At 43.1% G+C, this 23,355-nt stretch overlaps 2 protein-coding genes across 3 annotated transcripts in view; both read right to left on the reverse strand.

The window, feature by feature from the left end:
- Positions 1–23,355, reverse strand: part of MICAL2 (microtubule associated monooxygenase, calponin and LIM domain containing 2) — a 441,027-nt gene that overhangs the window by 82,179 nt on the left and 335,493 nt on the right. The window lies entirely within an intron of this gene.
- PARVA (parvin alpha) overlaps positions 1–23,355 on the reverse strand; it is a 180,085-nt gene that overhangs the window by 59,188 nt on the left and 97,542 nt on the right. For both annotated transcript variants that reach the window (XR_010841415.1, XM_059067920.2), the window contains 3 exons: positions 21,045–21,134; positions 20,894–20,964; positions 17,976–18,078 (listed from right to left, as the gene is read on the reverse strand). Coding sequence is in view for 1 of the 2 variants with exons in the window: in XM_059067920.2 (XP_058923903.1) it covers positions 17,976–18,078; positions 20,894–20,964; positions 21,045–21,134 (264 nt within the window). In the remaining variant the exon portion in view is untranslated. The remainder of the gene's footprint in view (positions 1–17,975; positions 18,079–20,893; positions 20,965–21,044; positions 21,135–23,355) is intronic.

Here is a 23,355-nt window from a genome sequence, read left to right on the forward strand (position 1 = left end):
ATTGATCTATATTTCTGTTTTTGTGCCAGTACCATATTGTCTTGATTACTGTAGCTTTGTAGTATAGTCTGAAGTCAGGGAGTCTGCTTCCTCTAGCTCCGTTTTTTTCCCTCAAGACCACTTTGGCTATTCGGGGTCTTTTGTGTCTCCATACAAATGTTAAGATTTTTTGTTCTAGTTCTGTAAAAAATGTCATTGGTGGGCTTCCCTGGTGGCGCAGTGGTTGAGAATCCGCCTGCCGATGCAGGAGACACGGGTTCGTGCCCTGGTCCGGGAAGATCCCACATGCCGCGGAGCAACTAAGCCCGTGAGCCATGGCCGCTAGGCCTGCGCGTCCGGAGCCTGTGCTCCGCAACGGGAGAGGCCACAGCAGTGAGAGGCCCGCATACCGCAAAAAAAAAAAAAAAAAATGTCATTGGTAATTTGATAGGGATTGCATTGAATCTGTAGATTGCTTTGGGTAGTATAGTCATTTTCACAATATTGATTCTTCCAATCCAAGAAGATGGTATATCTCCCCATCTGTTTGTATCATCTTTAATTTCTTTCATCAGTCTCTTATAGTTTTCTGAATACAGGTCTTTTGTCTCCCTAGGTATTTTATTCTTTTTGTTGCAATGGTAAATGGGAGTGTTTCCTTAATTTCTCAGATTTTTCATCATTAGTGTATAGGAATGCAAGAGATTTCTGTGCATTAATTTTTTATCCTGCAACTTTACCAAATTCATTGATTAGCTCTAGTAGTTTTCTTGTGGCATCTTTAGGATTCTCTACGTATAGTATCATGTCATCTACAAACAGTGACAGTTTTACTTCTTCTTTTCCAATTTGTATTCCTTTTATTTCTTTTTCTTCTCTGACTGCCATGGCTAGGACTTCCAAAACTATGTTGAATAATAGTGGTGAGAGTGGATATCCTTGTCTTTTCTGGATCTTAGAGGAAACGCTTTCAGTTTTTCACCATTGAGAAAGATGTTTACTGTGTTTGTCGTATATGGCCTCTGTCATGTTGAGGTAAGTTTCATTAGGTGCCTACTTTATGCAGAGTTTTTTTAAAAATCATAAATGGGTGTTGAATTTTGTCAAAAGCTTTTTCTGCATCTATTGGGATGGTCATACGGTTTTTGTTCTTCAATTTGTTCATATGGTGTATCACATTGACTGATTTTGGTTTATTGAAGAATCCTTGAATCCCTGGGATAAATCCCACTTGATCATGGTGTATGATCCTTTTAATGTGCTGTTGGATTCTGTTTGCTGGTATTTTGTTGAGGATTTTTGCATCTATATTCATGAGTGATATTGGTCTGTAATTTTCTTTTATTGTAGTATTTTTGTCTGGTTTTGGTATCAGGGTGATGGTGGCCTCATAGAATGAGTTTGGGAGTGTTCCTTCCTCTGCAGGTTTTTGGAAGACTTTCTGAAGGATGGGTGTTAGCTCTTCTCTAAATGTTTGATAGAATTCACCTATGAAGCCACCTGGTCCTGGACTTTGGTTTGTTGGAAGATTTTTTTTTTTGCGGTACGCAGGCCTCTCACTGTTGTGGCCTCTCCCTTTGCGGAGCACCGGCTCCGGATGCGCAGGCTCAGCGGCCATGGCTCACGGGCCCAGCTGCTCCGTGGCATGTGGGATCTTCCTGGACCAGGGCACGAACCCGTGTCCCCTGCATCAGCAGGCTGATTCTCAACCACCGCGCCACCAGGGAAGCCCTGTTGGAAGATTTTTAATCACAGTTTCAATTTCATTACTTGTGATTGGTCTGTTCATATTTTCTGTGTCTTCCTGGTTGTCTTGGAAGGTTATACCTTTCTAAGAATTTGTCCATTTCTTCCAGGTTGTCCATTTTATTGGCATAGAGTTGCTTGTAGTAGTCTCTTAGGATGCTTTGTATTTCTGCAGTGTCCATTGTAACTTCTCCTTTTTCATTTCTAATTTTATCAATTTGAGTCCTCTCCCTCTTTATCTTGATGAGTCTAGCTAATGGTTTATCAATTTTGTTTATCTTCTCAAAGAACCAACTTTTCATTTTATTGGTCTTTGCAACTGTTTTGTTTCCATTTCATTTATTTCTTCTCTGATCTTTATGATTTCTTTCCTTCTACTAACTTAGGGTTTTGTTTGTTCTTTTTTCTCTTGTTCCTTTAGGTGTAAAGTTAGATTGCTTATTCGACATGTTTGTTGTTTCTGGAGGTAGGATTGTATTGCTATAAACATCCCTCTTAGAACTGCTTTTGCTTCATCCCTTAGGTTTTGGATCATTGTGTTTCCATTGTCATTTGTCTCTAGGTATTTTTTTATTTCCTCTTTGATTTCTTCAGTGATCTCTTGGTTATTTAGCAACGTATTGTTTAGCCACCATGTGTTTGTGTTTACCTTTTTTCCCTGTAATTCATTTCTAATCTCATAATGTTGTGTTAATAAAAGATGCTTGGTATGATTTCAGTTTTCCTCAATTTACTGCGGTTTGATTTGGGACCCAAGATGTGATCTATCCTGGAGAATGTTCTGTGCACACTTGAGAAGAAAGTGTAATCTGCTGTTTTTGGATGGAATGTTCTAATAAATATCAATTAAATCTATCTGGTCTATTGTGTCATTTAAAGCTTGTGTTTCCTTATTAATTTTCTGTTTGGATGATCTGTCCATTGGTGTGAGGTGTTACAGTCCCCCACTATTATTGTGTTAATGTCAATTTCCTCTTTTATAGCTGTTAGCAGTTGCCTTATGTATTGAGTTGCTCTTACCTTGGGTGCATATATAGTTATAATTGTTATATCTTCTTCTTGGATTGATCCCTTGATCATTAAGTAGTGTCCTTCTTGTCTCTTGTAATAGTCTTTACTTTAAAGTCTATTTTATCTGATATGAGTATTGCTACTTCAGCTTTCTTTTGATTTCCATTTGCATGGAATATCTTTTTCCATCCCCTCACTTTCAGTCTGTATGTGTCCCTAGGTCTGAAATGGGTCTCTTGTAGACAGCATATATATGGGTCTTGCTTTTATATCCATTCAGCAAGCCTGTGTCTTTTGGTTGTAGCATTTAATCCATTCACGTTTAAAGTAAATATTGATCTGTATGTTCCTATTACCATTTTCTTAATTGTTTTGGGGGTTTTTTTTGTAGGTGCTTTTCTTCTCCTGTATTTCTCACTTAGAGAAGTTCCTTTAGCATTTGTTGTAGAGCTGGTTTGGTGGTGCTGAATTCTTTTAGCTTTTGCTTGTCTCTAAAGCTTTTGATTTCTCCATCACATCTGAATGAGATCGTTGCTGGGTAGAGTAATCTTGGTTGTAGGTTCTTCCCTTTCATCACTTTAAATATGTCATGCCTCTCCCTTCTGGCTTGTAGAGTTTCTGCTGAGAAATCAGCTGTTAACCTTATGGGAGTTCCCTTGTATGTTATTTGTCATTTTTCCCTTGCTGCTTTTGATAATTTTTCTTTTTCTTTAATTTTTGCCAGTTTGATTACTATGTGTCTCGACGTGTTTCTCCTTGGGTTTATCCTGCCTGGGACTCTCTGCACTTCCTGGACTTGGGTGGCTATTTCCTTTCCCATGTTAGGGAAGTTTTCGACTATAATCTCTTCAAATATTTTCTCAGGTCCTTTCTCTCTCTCTTCTCCTTCTGGGACCCCTATAATGTGAATGTTGTTGCGTTTAATGTTGTCCCAGATGTCTCTTGGCTGTCTTCATTTCTTTTCATTCTTTTTTCTTTATTCTGTTCCACAGCAGTGAATTCCACCATTCTGTCTTCCAGGTCACTTAACCGTTCTTCTGCTTCAGTTATTCTGCTATTGATTCCTTCTAGTGTATTTTTCATTTCAGTTATTGTATTGTTCATCTCTGTTTGTTCTTTAATTCTTCCAGGTCTTTGTTAAATATTTCTTGCATCTTCTTGTTCTTTGCCTCCATTCTTTTTCCGAGGTCCTGCAGCATCTCCACTATCATTATTCTGAATTCTTTGTTTGGAAGGTTGCCTATCTCCACTTCATTTAGTTGCTTTTCTGGGGTATTATCTTGTTCCTTCATCTGTTGCATAGCCCTCTGCCTTTTCATCTTGTCTATCTTTCTGTGAATGTGGTTTTTGTTCTACAGGCTGCAGGACTGTAGTTCTTCTTGCTTCTGAAAGAAGGTAGTTTCAATTCAATGCATACGGAGCTTCTGCTAGTGATGGAGGGTCTCCTCCAGACACGGTGGACAGCTGTGGCTCACCGTGGTGACACGGACACTGGCAGAAGAAGCTCTGGGAAGTACTCCATGGTGTGATCCCTCCCAGAGTCTGCCATTAGCCCCACCAAAGGGCCTGTAGTCTCCTCATTTTCTTTATTCAGCTAATTTCAGCTAGCTCTTTGAAAATTTTCTATTGATAAAATTTTTTTATTCTTCTTCCAGGAAATTGCTTCTCTCATGTTTTTATAGTTCTGCAAACTGTTCATCATTAGTTTAACTTGTTATAAAGTACTAGGCATGATTTTGAAATAGGATGTTATTTAGAAAATTTTCTCAGGTAGGATTATTTTGTGAATCTTTCAGTTGTTTTTGAAGTTAGCATCCAAATATGCTTTTGAAACAATGAAACAGTATTCAAAAAGTTCTGAAGTATCAAGACAGGGCAGAATAATCTCAAGTATTCTGAATGATAGAAGGACTGAGATGTTCTAACAAAGAGAGTTGCCATATATATCATACTATATTAATGTAACCACCTTTCAAAGAATTAGAATACATAAAATACTCCATCCAGTATGAGAAATTCTAAGTTACTATATTTTTGTTTCCAGAAACACAGAGATGGTCAGTTTAAAAAAAATTTTTTTTATTGCATCATGGTCAAAGAATTTGGTCTATGATAACCCGTTGAGACTTATTTTATGGACATAAGCAAAATTTGTAAGTGTTCCATACAGTTGAAAAGAATGAGAATACTCCAGTTTGGGGGCATTACTGGTTAATTACATTGTCTACATCTTCTCTAGCCCTATGAACTTTTTCCTTAATATGTTATTAAGAGAAATATGTAATGGCAGATTTGTCAACTTCTTGTAATTCTGATTAGCATTTTTAATTTTTATATATTTAATGCACAAGTGTGTTAGGTTTAAAATGTCCATATTTTCCTAGTAATTTTAGTCTCATTAATATGAGACTCACTGTAGTGATGCTTTTTGCCTTAGTCTATTTCATTTGATATTAAAAGTTACACCAGCTTTCTTTTAATTAGTATTAGTCTAGTATATATGATTACTTCCATTCTTTTTCTTTCAACCCTTCTGTGTCTTCATGGTACTAAGACTATCTCTAGTAAAGAGCATACAGCAAGATTTTATTTTGTTATCTAATCTGACGATCTTTGTCTTTTAAATGGATAAAGCCAATTTACATAGATTGCCTTTACGAATATACTTGGATTCACTTCTACCAACTTATTTTAAACTTTCTACTACTCTACTTTTCTGATTCTTTATGTCCTGCTTCCATCCTTGTTGCTTCTTAGATTAAGGTTTCTATTCCCTCTAATTTCATTTTCTCCCCATTAAAAGTCAGAAGGTTATACACTGTTTTATTATTTTAGTGGCTTCCCTAGAAAATTTATCATTTGTATTTAACTTAACAGAGTCCTATGTTAATTAGTCTCTTTATCCACATACTAAATAATACAAGAACCTCAGCACACTCTAACTCAAATCACTCTTCCTGAGTTAAGTGCCTTAGTTGTCTGGGATTCTGATTCTATCTTCATTTTCTGTTGCATTTCAGATCTTTTTTTTGGGGGGGGGTTCACTTTCCTTCTTTGTGGAGAACACCCTTTAGAAACTCCTTTTAGTGAGGGTCTTTTGGTAGTAAACCCTCTCACTTCATGTTTGCTTAAAATGCCCTTTTTCCCCATTTTTAAAACATAGGTTTTTTTGGTTTTCTTTTTTTCCTGGATATAAAACTGTAAGTTAACAATATTTTTTCTTCACGTTGAAAATATCATTCCAACAGCTTTGGGATTTGATTGTTCCTGAGGAAAGACAGCTTTCAGTCTGTTGTTCCTTTATAGGTAATCTCTTTTTTTCTCTCTGCTTTTAATCTTTTCTTTGTCTTCAATGTTCTTAGGTATCATTATGAAGTTTTCTTGTTAATTATCCTGTTTGGGATTCCCTGAGATTCCTGAATATGAGACTTCATATTTTTCACCAATTTTGAAAATTTTTAATTCATTATATCTTTAAATATTGACTATACTCCATTCTCTTTCTTTTCTCCTGATAGAATTCCAATTAGCCATATGTTGGATTTTCTTAATCTCTATGTCTTTTAATTCTCACTTTCCACTCCATTGTCTCTCTAATACTGCATTCTGGGTAATTTCTTCAATGCTATCTTCCAGCTCATCAATTCCTTCTTCAGCTGTGTCTAATCCATTGAGGTTTCTCATTTCATTATTCCATATTTTTCCCATTTCTAGAAGTTCTATTTAGTTCTCTCATATCTGCCTGTCCAATTTTGATAGTTACTTGTTCTTTTATCATCCTTTCTATAGTCTTAAAACTTTTATTTTGACATATTAAATATATTTTCTGTTCCATAACTGATCAATTGCTAATATCCATAGCATTTGTGGGATGAATCTGCAGTTTACTGTTTTGGTTGATGCTGCCCATGGTGGCTTCCTTTCATGTGTTTGTTGATTTCTGTTTTTGAGCTCATTTGCCTTGGAATTTTATCTCTGGGAATTTTTTGTAGCCTGGGTTTAAAGTTCATTCCTTTAAAGAGGCATATGTTCCCTTCTGCCTTGGGGAACACTGATAACTTGTAACAACTTTTAACTACATTTTCAGCTTGGGGCATTTAAAGCCACATAAGTACTGTGAATCCTAGTCCTAAAATCTGTGTGAATACAGACATTTGATGATAAGGAATTATCAGTGCAGACTTCTTTGTCCTGTTCCATTCATATCCAAGGCTGAGATAGACATTTATCCTTACTGCCCCTCTCTGTGGGACAAGATTGTTTTAGTTTACCCACTGAAAGTGTTACCCTTCAGAGACACTGGCTCTATTCAGGGGTCTCCGATTCAATTCTCCTTCCTTTCAGACTTCAGGCTTTGGGTCTTGGCCCTGTAAGTGTGAACCATTAAACCTCAGGCTAATTAGGCCATTAGAAATTAACACTTATTTTACTGGATTTACACTTCCTTGTTGTTTTTGGCATCAGTAGGATTTCCTTCCCTTCCAGGTTAGCCATGCAATACAAAAATATATTTTTTAAGGCTTATTCAGATTTTTAAACTATGCAGACCAAGAGGATTTGCTTGAACATTTAGTTAGCCATAATGTTCAACCTGAAAATCTATTTCCTTATCTTACGACATTAGGTTGTATATCCAAAACACTTATAATTGTGATGATAGCCATCATCTCTGACTTGTTCCTAATACCATGTCTTTGATATTTCACTATGTAATGTGTTCACTTTACATTTTTATATAAATGGCCTTTATCATATTTAGGTGGTTTCCTTTTCTTCTTATTTTACTTGGAATAGCTGTTGAAATGTATGAAGTATTATTTAACATCCCCCGATAGATTCAGTTTTGCTACTGAAATTTACATATGTACTCTACCATTTTTTATAAAATTGAGAATATACAAACATGGAAAAACTTCAGGCTGTGAGAATTAAGTCTCCTCTTCCCATTGCAGTCCCAGGTTCCCTAGTTCCACCCCACAGAGAGTTTATTGTGACTTACCAGAGATATTCTCTACATACTCAATTGTTAGATGTGTCTCTTAATGCACATGTACAGTAACATATATGTACACACAGTACTGTATCATACTTTTTTTTTAACTTAGTAACACACTCTAGAGAGCTTCTCTACTACTTATAAATAAAAGAATAAGAATAAAAAGACTTTCATCCAGCTTTTCAGAGACCAGAAAATGTCTCGTCCAGCTTAAGAGTACCAGTATACATTATCTTCAATTATCTTAGAAACAGTGACTATCATAGCAATACCTAGGGCAGTGCTGTCCAAAAGAACTTTCTGTTATGATGGAAATGCTCATTTCTGCACTATTCAATATGGTGGCCACTAGACACATTTGGCTAGGGAGCATTTGAAATGTAGCTGGTGTGACTAAGTAAAGGAATTTTAAATTTTAATTACTTTTAATAGCTACATGTGGTTAGTGGGTGCTGTACTGAACCGCTCAGCTGTACAGTTGCACAGGCCATCTTCTTGGTTTTACAGAAGAGTGCCCTGAGATGCAGAGAAAGGTTTCATTGGAACTCATATCTCCTATCTTTCTCTTCATTTCTCTTTCAATTTTTAGCATAGCTGCTACTTCAGCCTAAGTACTTTTTTGGATGTAGGGAAGCAACTCTCAAAACCAATATGACCAAACCCTTCAAGATGCTGCTCTTCCAGGGACTCATGGAATCATCCCTATTTAACATCCTTCACTTAGGGTCAGCCTGGTTTACTTCAGCTGCTCATTCCCTACATCACTAGGTTCTCTTAAAGCTTTTCCCCATCTATACTGCCACTCCTCTAGTTCAACACCATTATTATCTTATAAAAGGATGCTTTGCTGGCGTTTCCTCTACTGCCTCTGAGCAACCCTCCTGCTGCTATTTCTGATCATGGTGTTTTGCTCACAAGCCATCAGCAGTTACCACTGGGCACTGAATATAGTCTAAACTTTTTACTGCAAGGTCCTCTACAATTTAAGCTCATCTTCTTTCTTTAAACAAATTTCTCATTTTAGAATGGTTTTTAGATTTATAGAAAATCTGAAATGGCAGTTCAGATAGTTCCTACATATCCTAAATCCAGGTTTACCTATTGTTAAGCTCTTACATTACTACAGTACATTTGTCACAACTAATGAACTGACATTAGTACATGACTATTAACTAAACTCCATATTTATTTGGGTTTCACTAGTTTTTCCTTAACATCCTTTTTCCGTTCACACCTATTCATCATTACCTGCCTCATGGCCTCTGTTCTAGGATCATTTTTTCAGAGATGCCTGGTTTTTCAAGACCTTGACAGTTTTGAAGAGTACTGGGTTTTTCCTATATTTTTCTCATGGTTAGACTGGGGATTTTGGAGAGGAAGACCACAGAGGTGAAGTGCCCTTTTCATCGCATCCTATCAAGGGCACATGCTATCAACATGACTTATCAATGGTGACGCTAACTTTGATTTGGCCAAAGTAGTGTCTGTACGAGGCTCCTCCACTCCATACTCTAATCATTGGAAGCCAGTCACTAAATCCAGTCCACTTCAGGGATGGGGAGTTAACGTCTACTTCCTTGAAGGAGTTATAAACTAATAACTTATTTGAAATTACTCTGTAAAGAAGATTTGTCTCTTCTCCCTCATTTATTTATTCAGCTATTTATTGATATCAATATGGACTTAAGGATATTTATTTTAGACTTTGGGTTATAATCCAATATTAATGTTACTCATTTTCTTGCTCAAATTTCCACCTTTAGCCATTGGGAGCTCTCTCAGATGGGCCCTGAACACTTTCAACATGCTGCCCCATAGATATATTTTTTTCCCCCTAGTGCCTCTTTTTGGCACTGCAAGATGCTCCAGGCCTACCTGTATGCCCTGCTAAAGTCCTAGAGTCTGCCAATACTCCAGAAGCCCTGGTTTCTATTATTGGAGACTGGTGTTAGAAACCAAGGTCTGGGTGCTGGTTCCCATCTTCTTTGTTAGCCTCACACCCCACTCAACCAATGCTGATGGTCACCTACCCATGTGATCCTGTCTCTATAACACTTTCTCTCCACTCACACCAAAATCCACAGGTGCTTACCAGCAACATTTTTTACTAGACTGTTCTTCTCCTCCTTCATCTGGCTGAAATTCTGCTCCTTCCAGAGGCCTGGTTCAAAATGCCGCCTCTTTCATGATGCCTTTCCAAATCTTCAACTTGACAGCCCACAGCCCTTCATAGTACCAGGCTGTGAGTTACCTAAAGGCGGCGCTGTGATGTATTTACATCTGTATCCCTAAACTCAGCAGTAGGACATGGCAAATTAAACGGCTATTGCTTGACGAATATTAATTGACTAGATTAAGGTCAGTGTAAGATGTACTCTTTAGGGTCTACCAGGGAAAAAAGAAACACACACACATACCCAACACTAGACAAAAAACCCTCCTGCAGAACCTTTATGTCCAAGGGACCCTTCCTGGTCTCATGCCTGAAGAAGATACCCTATTTCAGTCATATGTTATTGCGAAAACCAGAAGGGATAGTCTTATGACTTCCATCCCTCAGAAAAGGTCTTTTCTGTTCCCAGTTACACGCACATGTTCAAAGATTAGGATCAGGGGAATCTAACATGCCATAAGGCAAATTGCAGAGCTGTCCCAAGTCAGGAAACCTCAATAGGAAACAGGCAGCAGCCCATGGTCAAATGAAATGATGACCTGGGATAGGCATTTCCCTAGAATCCTTCGCCTCCTGCCTTTCTCACTCAGTCACATCTACCGCCTAGGGGATGTGATGCTGGGCATGCAAATACAGCAAGGTGACCATGGATGCACCTGCATGCTGAGACGCTGGGAAATGTGTCTCAACTTCAATCCATTCTGGGACTTTTACCCCACTTATTGGTGCACTGGGGTAAAAGAATACCCGGGGGAACTGAGGATATTGCATCTAACAGTCGCCCTGAGAAGAGGCTAATCCTGGGATAAAAGATGAGGTGAATTTCTGTCAGGGGCTAGGGAGAAACTTCCTCTTCATTCTTGGGGGTGGGGAGTTTTTGTTCTGAGGTGTGGAAAGGGCTGGAGCCATTGTCATGAGAGGATGGGGGTGGGCACCATAAAGAGGCAGGCCAAAGTGGTTAGCATCTGACTTTTCCCAGGCGGCGACACCAATGGTACAGAGAAATGGCCAGTGTCGGGAGGAGCAGTCCTTAAAGTGGAAGTTGCACCCTCTGGTCTTCCTGGATGATGCTGATACCCCTGCACTGAGTTCCCTGCATTCACCTGCCACGGCAGGCAGCTCTCAGCAAGCTGACTTTTCCTATCTCCGGCCCTGAAGCGCTAGCCTTCTCTACCAGGAGTACAATCCAGGGGTTCTTAATTCCTACACAGTCCTCAAGCACACAGTGATGGGAGCCATAGGATAAATGTCCCTGCTCCCTGTCCGGAGTAGGGTGATTTTGAGGGGGTGATGTCACATGGTTTCTCAGAGGGACCCCCGCAGCCCTGAGCCCTGGTTGCAAACAGAGCTGTCATCCTTATTAATGCACCCTTAATGGTGTTTCTCTCTTCCTCTCTTACATTCCCCACTTGATCATTTGTACTGTCTAAGATCACCCCTCACATAAACTTCCTCCACTCAAGTCCTTGTTTCAGCATCCGCTTTCAGGAAAACCTCAACTCAGATATGCTGCCAGGGCAAGAGGGAAGATGCAGAGAACAGAGGCAGCAGTGGGCAGCTGGGCTAGGTAGCTCAGAAAGGAGGACCTGGGGGAGGCTGCACCAGAAGAATTTCCCAGACTTGCTGAGAGACTCAGAAGGGCAAGTAGACCGGGCACTGATGCTGAGCAAGTAGCATCTGGCCACACAGAGGAGTGGCAGGTAGGATGCCACCCTCTCAGAGCTCATGATCAGAGAGCACCCAGCCAGACAGTCCACCTGTCATCGCAGGGATGCTCAACTATTCAGAATTTCACCGTAACAATAACACACACGCACCTCTGGCCCAGAGATCCCTGCCTTGGCATCTTGCTCATTTCTGGGTTGAGTCCTTGCTCCATGATGTCATCAGCATGGCTTCCCGGATTCCAGGTCCATATCCTGCTCCCGAGATGTGACTTGGCAAATCTGGACTCCTGAAGGTCGCTATGCCATTTTTTATTTTTTTCTAAATGCCAGTATTTCATAGTTAGTTTACTAATCCCAAACTCAGCCCCCTCCTACTCTCCATGCCCGGCCCCAGTACAATTTGAAGCTGAATTTCTGGAAATGATCATGCCTGCTTCATCTTAGTACCACCAGGTAATAGTACCGTACCTACACATGGATGTTTATTTGTGTGACAGGTAGCCAGTTAAAAACACCAAGTAATATGCCCACATACTGATTTCTAAACACCATTCTCTAATAAAAGAAACTGGGGCTCCTTGGAGAAGTAGTTGATTCTAGGGCCAGAGTAAAAGTGAAATATAAGATGAGCCTGGAGCATCTTATGATATGAGAAAGTAAAGAAGTGCTAAGAAAAAAAAAATATGGGACAGCATGTCCAGGAAGTGCCCAGGAGCCAACCTGAAAGAGCTCCTAGTGGTCAAAGTGGGAAGTATATGAGCAAAACATGAATAATGATAATACTGATGATAAACTAAAGTATAAAATAAGTATCTTTGTATCCATACTGATGTAAATAAATAAGTAAATGGGGGACAAGGGACAACTTTTCCTTACAGAAGACTTCCAATTAATAAATGTGGAAGGAATAGGAAACTAGAAAACCTCCACTAGGCCACCACAGTAATAACTGGCAGACATGCTCCACCAATTACAATTAGCGGAAGGAGTGGAAGGAGAAGCAAGATATTTGCAAAGTCTTAAAGGATCTCCCCACAAATAAATTAATAACAAAGAGAAAAATAGCAACTTTACAGTGAAGGAATCTGGCGGACACCACCTTAACCGAGTGGTCAATGATAACATCAGCAGTGATAAGACATGTTAACATCGTGTCTGCCCTGATATGATGCCCTGAGGACACATCAGCTCCGTGGTGTCCTTCCCCAAAACATATCACCTTACTCTAATCGTGAGAATACATCAGACAGACCCAAACTGGGGGAGATTCTGCAACATAATTAACCAGTCTGCTTCAAAAGCACCAAGGCCATGAAAGACAGGAAAGACTGTCCCAAACAGGAGGGGACACAGGAGATGTGACAACTGAATGTAATGGGACATCTTGGGTTACCTCCTAGAACTGAGAAAGGACATGAATGTAAAAACTGGTGAAATCCAAATAAATTCTGTGATTCAATTAAGCATTGTCCTGAGGTTAATTTCTTTTTAATGTATTTTTTTTATGTGTGTGTGGTACGCGGGCCTCTCACTGTTGTGGCCTCTCTTGTTGTGGAGCACAGGCTCCAGACGCACAGGATCAGTGGCCATGGCTCATGGGCCCAGCCGCTCCGCGGCATGTGGGATCTTCCCAGACCGGGGCACAAACCCGTGTCCCCTGCACTGGCAGGGGGATTCTCAACCACTGCACCACCAGGGAAGCCCTATTCATTTTTACTTATTTGTTTTTGGCTGCATTGGGTCTTCATTGCTGTGCGCGTGCTTTCTCTAGTTGCAGAGAGAGGGGGTTCCTCTTTGTTGCGGTGCGTGGGCTTCTCATTGCAGTGGCTTCTCTTGTTGCGGAGCACAGGCTCTAGGCACGTGGGCTTCAGTAGTTGTGGTGCATGGGCTCAGTAGTTGTGGTGCACGGGCTTAGCTGCTCCGCAGCATGTGGGATCTTCCTGGACCAGGGCTCAAACCCATGTTCCCTGCATTGGCAGGTGGATTCTTAACCACTGTGCCACCAGGGAATCCCGAGGTTAATTTCTTAGTTTTGATGCTTGCCCTATGGTTGGTAAGATGCTAACATTAGAGGAAGCTGAGTAAGGGGAGACGGGAACTCTCTGGACTGTCTCTGCAGCTCTACTATAAGTCTAAAATTATTTCAAGGGGCTTCCCTGGTGGTGCAGTGGTTAAGAATCCGCCTGCCAATACAGCAGATACGGGTTCGAGCTCTGGTCCGGGAAGATCCCACATGCCGCGGAGCAGCTAAGCCTGTGTGCCACAACTACTGAGCCTGTGCTCTAGAGATCGTGAGCCACAACTACTGAGCCCATGTGCCGCAACTACTGAAGGCTGCGTGCCTAGAGCCTGTGCTCCTCAACAAGAGAAGCTCCACGATGAGAAACCTGCACACTGCAACGAAGAGTAGCCCCTGCTTGCAGGTACTAGAGAAAGCCCCCACACAGCAAAGACGACCCAATGCAGCCCAAAATAAATAACATTAAATAAATAAATAAAATTAGTTCAGAATAAAAAAGTTTTAAAGAAACACTGACAAATGGGCTATGGGTTTAAGTGTTAAGACAAATAGTGAAATATAAAGAAGATCTGGAAGAACTTCAGAGTGCTACCAAGGCAGGAAACAACTTAATGTGAGAAAAGGATTTTGGAGCCAGAGAAGTTAAGACAAATGATGAGGTTCTGAGCTAAGGAGGAAGCACTGGGGCTGGAAAATATTGTTGAAAGCCACCCTTGACCTAGCACACAGTGAGCCAGGCACTCTTCCAAGTGCTGCACGTGTACTAACTGATTAAGAAATGGGATGGGGCTTCCCTGGTGGCGCAGTGGTTGAGAGTCCGCCTGCCGATGCAGGGGACGCGGGTTCGTGCCCCGGTCCGGGAAGATCCCACATGCGGCGGAGCGGCTGGGCCCGTGATCCATGGCCACTGAGCCTGAGCGTCCGGAGCCTGTGCTCCGCAACGGGAGAGGCCACAACAGTGAGAGGCCCATGTACCGCAAAAAAAAAAAAAAAAAAAAAGAAATGGGACGGTTTGACACACACACACGTATGGGAACACAGTTTTCAGAACTGTGACTAACAGAATATGAGGGAAGAAGAAAGAGCTATCCACGATGACCCCCAGGTTTGTAATCTGTGGTCATAATAGCATTCCTCAAGGTGGAAAACAGATTGGGCTTGGGGAGGAGGAAGATAAGCTCAGTTTGGGGCAGGCTGGTTATAGGTGCCTGTGTGACAGCCAGGTGGGCAGGTAAAAGATAACCTTACTTACAGCTTCAAAGAGAAAGCCGTTCCAGAGATAGAGACCTGAGAGTGATCATATAGCTGATGGTTGAAACTATAGGTGTGGATGAAATCACCCAGGAAGAGGGTATGAAAGAAAAAGAGAAGGGGGCCAAGGATGGAAGGTGGAGGAACCCCAACCATTACAGAAAGAAGAACAGACGAGGAGGACTGAGAAGTGGGTGTCAGAGATGGAAGAGGACCCAAGGAGCATGAGGTCACAGAAACCGTCAGGCTGGGGTGGGGGGGTGAGATGTTCAGTAGTGTCAAATGCTACCATGTAAGAAGTGCTCTCAGTTGACACTGGTGACCTGGGAAGGAAAAGTTGATGGGAAGGTGGTGGCACCCAGCCTGTACCTAAGGAGTGAATACTTAGTGGCGGGAAAGCAGAACAGGGAGTGCCAAACATTATTTTGAGAAACGTGGTCGGGGAAGAAGAAAGACAAATAGCCAGAGGGGAACTCAAGGTCAGAGGGGTCACCCAAAACTCCATCTCCACACTGATTCCTCCCACAAGTTCCTGACACATATTTTCAACTGCAAACTAGTTCTCTCCACTGGGTACTCTGCCTGTAGCTTTTGACTGTGTACGTCTAGCCTTAGACCTACAACGGTTCTACGCTTAAGCTGACAAACGAGGCATCACCTCCGCTGTGAATCACATTTTCAACATGAACATTGAGATCTGAGATGATCTAGCCTGACTGTACTTGATGCCTGACTTGGGGCGGCATGGATGATGCTAGACCGTTTTGTAACCATTCCCAGAGGTGAGATTGCTCATGACCACGTTCCATCACTGCACAGCCATGTTCCACCCCTGCTTTCAAAGCCCAGCGTAGAACACTTCCAGATAGTTTCAGATCCCAGCTAGAAATTTGCTGGCGGGGTTTAAAGCTACAGTCACTAGGAGAGATGTTCAGTGAGGCTCACGGCTTTTTCATATCTGCATGTGCCAAAGATGTTTCATTCCTCTCCATGTTCAGCTGCATTTACAAGCCTTTAGATATGAACACTCATTAATATTGATGTTTGACTACTGAATCGGCTTAGCTTCCTAGAAATTACTAGATTTTATATTATTCATCATTCATTCAATATACATTGATTAAGTGCTGGGCAACATGTTAGTACTGAAGAAGACTGGATAAATAAATGCGAAGAGGTTCCTTTCCTTGAGAAGCCCACATACACTTACATAAACAGCTACAAACAACATGGAATATCCTATAATAATAAAGCCATGTTTATTATGTATACATGTCTGCGTGTGTCTATATAATAAAGCATTATGTTATGTATACGTTTGTGTATCTATATAACAAAGGCACGTATGTTATGTATACGTCTGAGCATATCTATATAACAGGCACATGTTATGTCTATGTGTATCTATATAATGAAGGCACGTATGTTATGTACACGCATGTGTATCCATGTAATAAAGACATGCATGTTATGTCTACATGCGTGCGTGCCTATTTCTGAGGGAACACAGACGACAGCATGACTATCTCTTCTAGATGTGACTGGGTCGTGAGGGATATTAGAGGGAGGCACGTTCAGTTGACGGTAGAGATTGGAAGGATGAGCAATAATGGTCTGTCTCGGTGGATAAAGGAGGAGGAAGGGCTCTAGAGGCAGGAGGACTAGCAAGTGCAAAAGCAGAGAGGTGTGACTATGCCCGGTGTATGGCATAATGTGGTGATGGTGTTCATAAACGTAACAAAACCACCAATGAGGGCTTCCCTGGTGGCGCAGTGGTTGAGAGTCCGCCTGCCGATGCAGGGGTCGCGGGTTCGTGCCCCGGTCCGGGAAGATCCCACGTGCCGCGGAGCGGCTGGGCCCGTGAGCCGTGGCCGCTGAGCCTGCGCGTCCGGAGCCTGTGCTCCGCAACGGGAGAGGCCACAGCAGTGAGAGGCCCGCATACCGCAAAAAAAAAAAAAAAAACAAAAACCACCAATGAAATGACGAAAGACACTGACTGGGCACTCAGTGTGCATCGGGTGCTATTCTAAGCACTTTACATGGCATGAGCCACGTGTGTGAGTGGTCAGAGGTGAGGCTGACAAGATCGGATGATGAAATGTTTTGAATGTTGTACTAATAGGCCTGGACTTTGTCCCACAGGTAGGGGAGAGTGAGTACTGGCAAGATGAGACTTGCAATTAAAAAAGCTTCCTCAGCTAGCTGTGTGGGGGCGGGTCGGAGGAGGTGAGATGGGAAGCAAAGAGGTGAGTTGGGAAATTGTTTCAACAGTTCAGACAAGTGAAAATTGCAGGGAGGAGGAATGCGGGAGAGAATTCCGAGCAAGAAACGGGCCTTGGAGACCCCCCCGCCCCGCCCCACAGCCATGGTGGGGCAAGGAAGAGGGGAAGGGGTTCTAGTCACTCCGAGGGGCAGGAACATCTTCAGGAAAGTGGATGAGCTCAGCTGAGGTGCACGCAGGTGGAGGTGCCGAGTGGAGTGGGCAGCTAAGAATGAAAGTCTAGAACTTGGGGCAGTGGTTAGGATGAGAGAAAGTGGGGCGCAGAGAGGGGAAGTCCAAATACAGTCAAGTTGAATCTGTCCTTTCATCACCAACCTCACCCTGAAGTCTCCCGTCCCCGCCTCCTCCACACTTTCACACAACAGGTATGAACGGATACAGGGACACATACCCTTCCAGACGCAAGTTACCTGGAGACGCACAGGGGCCGAGCATCATAAAGCACGTACTCCCGCATACTTGCACCAACCTAGAGAGAGATACGCAGAGGAACACACACACACACGCACACGCACACGCACACACGTGGCCACAGATCACAGAGGTACACATACACACAAACATACCTACATACACACAGGTCCATATGAGAGAGGTACACAAAAACACACATGCATCTCCACACACATGTGAATAGACCTACAGAGGTCACAGGAGCACAATTTTCTGGAGAGGGCGAGGCATGTATTCCAGTGTACGGAGGAGCCTTTCCATGCTGATGACCCTCGTCTGTGAGGGGGAGTAGCCCCATCTGGTCACAAAGACTCCCTTTGCAATGCATTCATTCCTAGTTTAATCTCCTAAACTAGGAGATTAAAGACATTCACTGCAATATTCAACTCTCCTCTTACCAAAAAGCTTCTGCAGGACTTGGCCGTCGTATAAATCTTCAGCCAGGTCTTTCACAATGATTCTTTCTCCAACCAAAACGTCATTAATCCAGTCAATTAACACCTACACAGAGAGAGAGAGAATAGAGAAGAGTCATGGGGTATTTTCTTATAGAACAGCTTTCTCATCCTGGACAGTTAAAATTTAAATGAACTTCAGATTTTGAAAGGAACGGAACTATCCCAATGACCCAGTACGTGGATAAGTAGCTGTGAGTGGGAGCCCCAGTGGCCCTGTTAACTTTCAGGTATGAGCTCTTCTAGTGCTGATGGCACCAGTGTCTCTTCTAATACCTCTGGCTGCTACCACTCCTTCCCCGAATGGCAAGCAACGTATGCACAGTGCTTGGCTGTGTGGTTTTGTACCGGCAAGAGTATGGGCTTTGGAGTTATGCAAACTGAGGTTGAAAACCCCACTTTACCTACTAATTAATATGTGCCTCTCTGGGATCTATGGGCATCTGTGTGTGTGTGTGTGTGTGTGTGTGTGTGTGTGTGTGTGTGTGTGTGTACCTCTGTGACCTATGAATCTAAGGCAAGCTATCTAACTGTTCTGAGCCTCTGATTCCCCACCTCTATAACTGAGGTTGAAGATACCTCCCACACTAGGTGGTAGTAAAGAATTACAGGAATTCCCTGGTGGTCCGGTGGTTAGGACTCCACGCTTCCACTGCAGGGGGCATGGGTTCGATCCCTGGTCGGGGAACTAAGATCCTGCATGCCGTGCAGGGTAGCCAAAAAAAAAAAAAAAAAAAAAAAATTACATGCGGCAAGGACCAAACGGTCAGTAAGGGCAGATTTCATTCATAAATAAAGCACTCTCTGGTTGTGACATCTGGCCAGGTGGTTTACTGTGTTCAGGAGGGGAAATCAAAACACAGAAGTAAACATATCTGTCCAAGGATAGAGCTAACTGTGAGTGGAGACAGGAATCGGACTCCTGTCCACCTCACTCCAAAGCACACGTTCTCCTCCCTGCACCAGGCTCCCTCTCAGTGGGGCTGTGCAGTCTCCTGCCTTGTCTGTATCTTAGCCCCTGTCATTCCCTGAGAGTCCTCTGTGCACCAGGCATCCAGCATAGGCATTCCAGGTGATGTCTTGCCCAATTAATCCACACAACACCCGAGAGGCAGGTAGCATCAGGTAAGGAAACTGAAGTTTGCACAAGGCCATTGCCTTTTTAATTTTAACTTCTGTTTTGCTTATGAAGATATTATTTATATAAAATAAAATTAACTAATTTTAAGTACACAGTTTGATGAGTTTTGGTCACTGTACACGGTTGTGTAACCACCACCACAATCAAGACACAGAACAGTTCCCTCGCCCTAAGAAGGTTCCTTTGGTTTCTCTGTGCTCCGTCCCCCTCCCCTGATCACAGGCCTCAGGCAACCACTACAATTTTGCCTTTTTGACCATTTCACCTATATGGAACATCATCTTTTGTGTTTGACTTCTTTGACTTGGCAGAAGTAATTGCCTTTACAACACAGGTGGGAGCTGGGCTAGGTTTCCATCCCTGGCTGGAGCCCTGTGCTTTCAAAGCACATTGTTCTACTGTCCTAAGGCAGGAGCTTCCTTGGTCCCTTCCTTCCTCCTTCCTTCCCCTCTCCTTCCCTCCCTTCTCTTCCCCTTCCCCTACCTTCCTTCCCACTCCCTCCCTCTCTCCCTCAACCATCCATTCATCCATCCATGCATGCATCCATCCATCCAACATCTACCCACCCAGCATTTATTAATATCTGCTGTATGTCATACTCTGTGCTGGATCCTGGGGGTACAATGATGCAAAAAAGAGACAATCTTTAACCCCAAGCAGCTCACCATTTAGTGAAGGAGACAGAGAAGTACATGAGTAGTCGTAATGCCATGTGGTGACTACAGTGACAGAACTAAATGCACGAACCACAGCAGTACACGGAGGGGCTGAGTGACAGCCCTGGGGTTTAGAGAAAGCTTCCTGGAGGACGTGACCCAACTTTGGCTTCAGGTGAAGAGCAGGTAGAGCCCCTGGGCGCAGGGGCTGCATGACCAAAGGCCTGGTGGTGGCAGTGCCGAAGCAAGCACCTGCGCAGGTGTGTACGGGGAGCCAAGCCGAACAGATCTGGTGTCCTTGTGTTGCCAGGCAGGGGTTATCTGAGGTTAAAGAGGCAACTAGAGCATGGAGGCTTCAAACACCACCCCCAGGACTGTGGGCTTCAACCTGCAGTTCTTAGGAAACTACATACAGGTTTTGAACAGGAAAATGATATATTCAGATTTGCATTTTGAATGAATCACCCTGGCACCCAGTGTCTTTTTGGTTCTAAGTGCAGCTTGAAGAAACTGAAGAAGAAAGACACAGGACAAGGAGTCAGAAGGGGGACGAAATGAACATTTTTTGAGGGTGACCGTTTGTCAGCCACTGTGCCAAGTACATTCTGCACAGTATTTCATTTCATCTCATTCATTTCTGTTTGAACCTCATCTCCTCCACTCAGCTGTGACCATAAGCAAACCACCTGGCTTTTCTGAGTCTCAGTTTCCTCATATGTAAAATGGGGATGATACTAGCTCTTACTTCACAGGGTGCTTCTGAGGGTCCTTGAGAAAAGTGGTGAAAGGGCTGTGTGAGCTCTAGGATCCTGGCAAATGGGAACTTATTTGCGCTAACTTCTCCGGTGCTTATGGTCAACGCCATTCGTTGGGCACTTATCATGTCCCACTTCTGTTAACTTGTAGATGTCCACCTACTGGACCGGGAGCTGCCTGTGGGCAGGGACTGCCATGCCTTTCTATTCTCTCCGCAGTGGCTCGTGTGGTGCCTGTACAGGGTGGGTGGTCTAGAGACAGCTGTTGAGTCAGGGAGGCACCTGAAGCCCCTTCTAACTTCCTCTTACCTTTATCAGCTCTTGAAGTTTGGGGTCGCTGCGTGAGTTGGGATCCACCATTGTTCGCACTTCGTTCTCCTCTATAAAAAGAAAAGACAGTCAGCGGGGTGGTCCCACCTGAAGGCATTAGGCTAACCCAGAGAACAAGAGACCCCGTTACCCAGCATTGTGTCCTCAGGGTCCAGCTCGAAGGGGATGGGGCTGAGGGGCAGGTTGATGGCGTTCATGCCCTCCTCCTGAAGCTCTGACACTGCAAGAAGGAAGCACAGAGTCACACTGTAGCCCTCAGACAACAAGGGGTGGGGCTCGAAACAGTCGTGTTCCGTATCAATGTGTACTGAGAAATAAAAGCACCAAGGTTAGCCTATAGCTGTGACTCGGCCTGCATCCGATTCCTGCCTCTCCTTGCTAAAAGGACCAAACTGTCCCCTTCATCTCACCTCTTCTGACCGTCACCTCACTCGCTTTCCTGGAGAAATAGGGCACAGAAATCTGCCTCCTTTCGGAAATGATCTCGGGATAAACAGAAGGGAGGTGGGCACTGCGGTTTTTCTTAAGTCTCTGCCATTGCCTCCTGCCTGTCCCTCCTTCCAGGGCTTGCCGTCTGGTGCAGCGTGCGCCTGACAACTCTTTGTTGACTGGATGAACGAGGTCCCCACGTTGAGGCTACATTTATGTTGTAGATCATTTCCATCCTCAGTTCAACCCTCCTCTGACTTCTCTCCTGATTCGGCTTCCCTGAGTATTTTTCTAATTATCCTGCCTCCCTCCTTCACCTGGCCCCAGCTGCTGCTTGACAGTACCTCATTCTGGCCTCTCCCTGGGCTCTGGACCTGTCCCTTCAGCTGTAAGGAGTCATGGGCCCTGTGCCCAGCCATCTCACCTCTCCAGGCCCGTTCCTTCAGCTGAACATGAAGAGCTGGACAGGATGACCAGTAAGTTTTTTCTTACTTCCCAAATCTTAGAAATCTATGATTCCACTGTTCTCAAGAAAAATAACAAGAGGTCCATGACCACTAAAGACTTCCAGCCTTCTCCCTCCATGCACTGAACCCTCACATGAAGCCTTAGTAAAAAATAAAAATCCCTGCCACAAAACCAGTTGTGTGATGGACCCTTGCTGAACACTTACCTTGGATTTTTACCTCTCCTAAAAGCAGTGGCTCAAATCCCCTCACCTCTACTCAATTCCAGTTTGAGTAATTACTTTGCACCAATTAAGCTCAGAATGACCATTTTCTCTGAAAGGGTTGGTCACCAAAGGGTTCTTAAAGAGCTGATATGGCAGCTGCAATCAATCTTTAGTAAAAGCAATGTCCCATCTTTCCATTTTATTTATTTTTATTGACTATGGCCTCACCGATTGCCAGCATATACTTGCAAGAACTCTTAAGCACAAGGCAGTTGCTTACAAAGAGTCCTTTCATATTAGCAAACTCACTGATTGTTGCAGCTGGACAGGGAACGGGATTGCCTAAGAAAGGGAGTGAAACCCACTCTGCCCTAAAGGACACAACTCGCATTATGAAGCTGGTATTTAGTCCTGTTGCTGTGGGATCTTGACATTCATATGGGCCATCAGCCAGTCACCATCTTGAATCTCCAAATCCACAGACACCCACCGTTCTATATAATTCCCCCCACCCCCATAAGACATAACTGAAAAATATAAGTGACACCTTCAAGGCTTAAATGATTCTACAGGTATAGGATTGCATTTGCTTTCCAGCGAAGAACAACTGCTTCCTGTTAGACTCTATAATGTCTTCTAGCACTCCTCCCAGGACTAGCAGTTTGCTTTCTTTTCCAGGCCGTTTCTTACAAAGAAGCAAGATTTCCACTACTTAACGAGCACTGCTACGCAAGCAACGGGCAGTGGGAATAAAGTCACGTTTCAGCGTGGCTGTGAGACTGGGTTTACTGGCCATTGAAGAGACTAGCTCTCGCTGCCATCTATGTCTCCTTCCCGTGTCCGCCCCCCGCCACCACCCCCGGCCAGGTCTGTGCTGTCCAATACAGTAGCCATTAACCACATGTGGCTACTGACGTTTAAATGAATTAAAAATTCAGTTTCTTAGTTGCGCCTGTCACATTTCAAGCGCTCAATGGCCCACGTGGGGCAAGTGGTACCACACTGGACGGTGAGAATGTACACTTCCTCAGGAGATTCAGTTGGATGGTGCTGTCCTAGGTAATCCCATAGATCCAAATGCTGATGATGCCCGTGTTTAAATCTCCAGCCTGATGTATGCTTTATTATATATTTTCAAAATTAATAAGATTGAATTATCTAAAACTGAATTCAAGGCAACAGAATCAGGGATAGGCTAAAAATGAAGCATCTTCCTAGATATTTTTCATGTACGAAAACAACCAAGCTTTGACCTAATTTATTCTCTATTGGTTTTATCTTACCCAGCATCACTGGGTTGTGAAAACAGAAGTCAAGCCATTATTAAGACAAGACCCAG

The sequence above is a fragment of the Kogia breviceps genome, chromosome 7 (assembly GCF_026419965.1).
Source record: "Kogia breviceps isolate mKogBre1 chromosome 7, mKogBre1 haplotype 1, whole genome shotgun sequence".
Classification (NCBI taxonomy): domain Eukaryota; kingdom Metazoa; phylum Chordata; class Mammalia; order Artiodactyla; family Physeteridae; genus Kogia; species Kogia breviceps.